The following is a 6,000-nucleotide window of genomic DNA, read 5'->3' as shown; positions in this document are numbered from 1 at the left end:
GTGGGGGATGGGAGAAAGGTGCTGTGAGGAGATGGGAGTGGGGTCTGTGCTGTGAGGGCAGAGGAGGGGTCCGTGCAGTGAGGGCAAAGGGGGGTTTGTTCTGTGAGGGCAGAGGGGGGGTCTGTGCTGAGAGGGGTCTGTGCTGAAAGGGCAGAGTGGGGATCTGGGCTGAGAGGGCCGATCTGTGCTGAAAGGGGAGAGGGTATCTGTGCTGTGAGGGAGAGGGGGTTTGTGCTGAGAGGGGAGAGCAGTCTGTGCTGTGAGTAGAGAGGGGTGCTGTGAAGGGAGAGGGGTGCTGAGAGGGGTTTGTGCGTGAGGGGAGAGGGTCTGTGCTGAGTGGGTTCTGTGCTCTGAGGTGACAGGGCTTTTGTGCTGTGAGGGGAGAGGGGTTCTGTGCTGTGAGACAGGAAGGGAATGGGATAGTATGTGGTTCTGTGAGGGGGCAATACGTGGTTCTGTGAGGGGGCAGTGAAGGGGGTAGTGTGTGGTGCTGTGAGGTGGGCAGTAACTGGGTCAGTGTGTTCATTGGGGGGGTCGATGTGCTATGGGGGGAAACAAGTGAGTTGGGATGAAGGTCAGTGTGCTGAGTGAGTGATCGCAGAGGGTCAGTGTGATATGGACTGGCAGTGAGAGCTATAGAGGGGGCAATTTGTGGGGCCAAACTCTGAAAAGCTTAGCAAAAATCAAGTGTATTTATACATACATAGCCAACGTTTCAAGGCGGTGGCACAGCTGGGTGCTGTACAGCAGCATGAATTTGGAATGAAAGTATAGTGCTATGGATTGTATGGGGGAGGGGGACCCCAAAACCTGTATCTTGCCTAGGGCCCCATGAGTTCTAAATCCGTCTCTGTATCCGGGGAAATCGCAAAGGACAGCTCAGGATATTTGTCCACGGTATGTACCCGATGAGAGGCGGGATGTACCGCATCATGGATACAATGCTTAGTACATCCCGCCCAAACTGTCTACCAGGGGCAGCCAACCTCAGTCCTCGAGAGCTACTAACAGTTCACGTTTTCCAGACCACCTAGCTGGTGCACAGGTGTATTCATTACTCACTAACACATTTGAAAAGATCCACAGGTGTAGCTAATTCTTTCACTGGTGATTCTGTGAGGAGACCTGGAAAACATGCACTGTTGGTAGCTCGCGAGGACCAGGGTTGGCTACCCCTGATCTATGCTATATGTATCACCTATACTGTGTCTCACATATACTGTATGTATCAGCTATACTGTATGTCACATATACTGTAGATATCACCTATACTATACATATCACCTATACTGTATGTATCACCTACACTATACATATCACCTATACTGTATGTATCTCATATACTGTATGTATCACCTATACTCTATGCATCACCTATACTGTATGTCACATATACTGTATGTATCACCTATACTGCATGTCACATATACTGTATATATCACTTATAGTATACATATCACCTATACTGTATGTTTCTCATATACTGTATGTATCACCTATACTGTATGTCACATATACTGTATGTATCACCTATACTGTATGTCACATATACTGTATCTATCACATATAATGTATGTCACATATACTGTATGTATCTGCTATACTGTATGTCACATATACTGTATGTATCACCTATACTGTATGTCACATATACTGTATGTATCCGCTATACTGTATGTCACATATACTGTATGTATCACCTATACTGTATGTCACATATACTGTATGTATCAGCTATACTGTATGTCATATATACTGTATGTATCACCTATACTATACATATCACCTATACTGTATGTATCTCATATACTGTATGCATCACCTATACTGTATGTCATATATACTGTATGTATCACCTATACTATACATATCACCTATACTGTATGTATCTCATATACTGTATGTATCACCTATACTGTATGTCACATATACTGTATGTATCACCTATACTGTATGTCACATATACTGTATGTATCACCTATACTGTATGTCACATATACTGTATGTATTACCTATACTGTATGTCACATATACTGTATGTATCACCTATACTGCATGTCACATATACTGTATGTATCACCTATACTGTATGTCACATATACTGTATGTATCACCTATACTGTATGTCACATATACTGTATGTATCACCTATACTGCATGTCACATATACTGTATGTATCACTTATAGTATACATATCACCTATACTGTATGTTTCTCATATACTGTATGTATCACCTATACTTTATGTCACATATACTGTATGTATCAACTATACCGTATGTGACATATACTTTATGTATCACCTATACTACATATCACCTATACTTTATGTATCTCATATACTGTATGTATTACATATACTCAGTGGCGTAACTAGGGGGGGTCGGGCAGGGTGCGTGCCCTGGGCGCCGTGGGACCGGCGGCGCGGGGGGGGGGTGCCGCCGGCCACGGTCCGGCCCTCCCTAGTTAGCCACAAGTGTAGCGCCGACCGCAGTGATTGCGGTCGGCGCTACACATTTACACAGGACCGGCGCTAGGCTTGCATCGCCGGTCCTGTGCTGCACACCTGAGCCCGTTCCCTCCCCCTGAGCGCTTGCCCAATAGCGCCAGGAGGCGGGCTCAGGCTGTGCACAACACACACATCGCCGCCAGCGCTGGCGGCGATGCGTGTGTTAAACAGCAGCCAATGAGAGTCAGATAGACTCTCATTGACTGCAGCAGCACCCACTGCAAGAGCCGGACTTCCGTCCGGCTCCTGCAGCGGGTAATGGGACTGACGTCATGACGTCATGACGTCTGTCCCATAATGCTGAGCACGCCAGCCCGGGAGGACTGGCGGGCGGCGGCGGGAGCAGCAGGTAAGTATGTTTTTATTAGGGATGTGCAGGCTCGGATAGGTTCGAGTTTGCACGTTGAGTTCGGATTTTTCCCTCCAAAAAAACAGAACTCAGAAAGAGGCATAACATCATCTTACATGGACGAACATCATCATTCCTGGACTTTTGTCAGGGGGGGTGGGCTCCCTTTTCAAATTTGCCCTGGGCTCCAAATACCCTAGTTACGCCACTGCATATACTATACATATAACCTATATTGTATTTAGAACCTATTCTGTATGTATCACCTATACTATACATATCACCTATACTGTGTGCAGGGCCGTAGCTAGGGCAGTGCGGCCGGTGCCATCGCACAGGGCACCACAGGTCAGCGGGCGCTGTTTGGGCCTGTCAAATTTCTGTTTATTATCATTCTTGCTTGTAGTTTCCTCTTATTTCATCCCCAGCATCTCCTGGCCTCCCCTATCTCATCCCTTGCCCTTCCCCATGAAGCCATGGCCCTTTTTGGGTGCATTATGTCCCTTTGAAAAATGAGGGGGCACCAATGATCTTTCTGGCACAGGGCACCAAAAAGTCTAGTTACGGCTCTGACTGTATGTATCTCACATACTGTATGTATCACATATACTATACATATAACCTATACTGTATTTAGAACCTATTCTGTATGTATCACCTATACTATACATATCACCTATACTGTATGCAGGGCCGTAGCTAGGGCAGTGCGGCCGGTGTCATTGCACATGGAACCACAGGTCAGGGGGCGCTGTTTGGGCCTGTTAAATTTCTGTTTATTATCATTCTTGCTTGTAGTTTCCTCTTATTTCATCCCCAGCATCTCCTGGCCTCCCCTATCTCATCCCTGTCCCTTCCCCATGAAGCCATGGCCCTTTTTTGGGTGCATTATGTCCCTTTGAAAAATGAGGGGGCGCCAATGATCTTTCTGGCACAGGGCACCAAAAAGTCTAGTTACGGCTCTGACTGTATGTATCTCATATACTATATGTATCACATATACTATACATATAACCTATACTGTATTTAGAACCTATTCTGTATGTATCACCTATACTATACATATCACCTATACTGTATGTATCTCATATACTGTATGTATCACCTATACTGTATTTATCACCTATTCTGTATGTATCACTTATAGTATACATATCACCCATACTGTATGTATCTCATATACTGTATGTATCACCTATACTGTATGTCGCATATACTGTATGTATCATCTATATTATACATATCACCTACAGTATTGTGTCTGTGTTACATATACTGTATGTATCACCTATAATGTATGTCACATATACTGTATGTATCACCTATACTATACATATCACCTATACTGTATGTATCTCATATACTGTATGTATCACATATACTATACATATAACCTAATCTGTATGTATGTATCACCTATACTGTATGTCACATATACTGTATATATCACTTATATTATACATATCACCTATACTGTATGTATCACCTATCCTGTATGTGTCACATATACAGTATGTATCACCTATACTGTATGTCACATATACTGTATATTAGGGGTGTGCACCGGCCACTTTTCGTGTTTTGTGTTTTGGGTTTGGATCTGGATCTTTCTTTGTGTTTTGGATCTGGATTGGTTTTGCCAAAACCACCCTTCCGTGTTTAGGGTTCTGGGTTTTGTGTTTTGGATCTGGATTTTTTTTTAAAAAAGAATAAAAACAGCTAAAATCACAGAATGTGTTGGTTTTTCTGCTCCTATGCTATTATTAACCTCAATAACCTTAATTTCCACTCATTTCCAGTCTATTCTGAACACCTCACACCTCACAATAGTGTTTTTATGTCCAAAAGGCTATGCTAAGCGACATGAGTGGGCGGCACAAACACGTGGCCCATCTCGGAGTGGCACTGCAGTGGCAGACAGGATGGCAGTTTGAAAAACTAGGCCCCAAACAGTACATAATGCAAAGAAAAAAAAAGAGGTGCAAGATGGAATTGTCCTTGGGCCCTCCCACCCACCCTTTTGTTGTATAAACAGGACATGCACACTTTAACAAACCAATCATTTCAGCGCCAGGGTCTGCCACACGACTGTGGCTGAAATGATTGGTTCTTTTGGGCCCCCACAAAACAAGCTGGCAATTAATCTGTCCCTGCACAAACTGGCTCTACGGAGGCAAGATGTCGTCCTCATCCTCCTCATCCACCGATTCCTCACCCTCTTCAGTGTTGTGTACATCCTCATCCTCACAGACTATTAACTCGTCCCCGCTGGAATCCACCACCACAGGTCCCTCTGTACGTTATGGAGGCTGGTCTCCCTGGAAGAGTTGGTAATTCATTTTTATGAACATAATCTTCTCCACATTTTGTGGAAGCAGCCTCCTACGCCTTTCGCTGACAAGGTTCCCGGCTGCACTCAACACTCTTTCGGAGTACACACTGGAGGGGGGGAAACTCAGGTAAAATAGAGCCAGTTTGTACAGGGGCCTCCAAATTGCCTCTTTTTCCTGACAGTACAGGTACGGACTGTCTGACATGCCTACTTGGATGCTGTCATCGATGTAATCCTCCACCATTCTGTCAATGGTGACAGTATCATATGCAGTGACAGTAGACATGTCAGAAATTGTTGCCAGGTCCTTCAGTCCGGACCAGATGTCCAAACTTGGTCCTGCCTGCCCTGCATCACCGCCAGTGGGTTGCTTAGGATACCTAAGTTTGTTCCTGGCAGCCCCAATTGCAGGAGAAAATGAAGAAGGAGCTGCTGACGTGTCACGTTCCGCTTCAGCTGACAGTGTTTTCACCAGCAGGTCTTTGCACCTCTGCAGGCTTGTGTCGGCCGGAAAGAGAGACACCACATAGGCTTTAAACCTAGGATCGAGCACGGTGGCCAAAATGTAGTGGTCTGATTTCAACAGATTGACCACCCTGGAATCCTGGCAAAGTGAATGAAGGGCTTCATCCACAAGTCCCACATGCCGAGCGGAATCGCTTTCCGTTTTAGCTCCTCCTTCACTTTCTCCAGCTGCTTCTGCAAAAGCCTGATGAGGGGAATGACCTGACTCAAGCTGGCAGTGTCTGAACTGACTTCACGTGTGGCAAGTTCGAAGGGTTGGAGAACCTTGCACAACACGGAAATCA

At 45.2% G+C, this 6,000-nt stretch overlaps 1 protein-coding gene across 1 annotated transcript in view; it reads left to right on the top strand.

The window, feature by feature from the left end:
- Positions 1 to 831: 831 nt before the first annotated feature.
- Positions 832 to 6,000, top strand: part of SIGLEC15 (sialic acid binding Ig like lectin 15) — a 98,352-nt gene continuing 93,183 nt past the window's right edge. The window contains exon 1 of the mRNA XM_088476519.1: positions 832 to 897. Within this exon, the coding sequence (XP_088332645.1) occupies positions 832 to 897 (66 nt within the window). The remainder of the gene's footprint in view (positions 898 to 6,000) is intronic.

The sequence above is a fragment of the Taudactylus pleione genome, unplaced genomic scaffold (assembly GCF_031769625.1).
Source record: "Taudactylus pleione unplaced genomic scaffold, aTauple2 ptg000189l, whole genome shotgun sequence".
Classification (NCBI taxonomy): domain Eukaryota; kingdom Metazoa; phylum Chordata; class Amphibia; order Anura; family Myobatrachidae; genus Taudactylus; species Taudactylus pleione.
The sequence above is the reverse complement of the archived record's forward strand: the minus strand, read 5'-3'. Positions and strand labels throughout refer to the sequence as shown.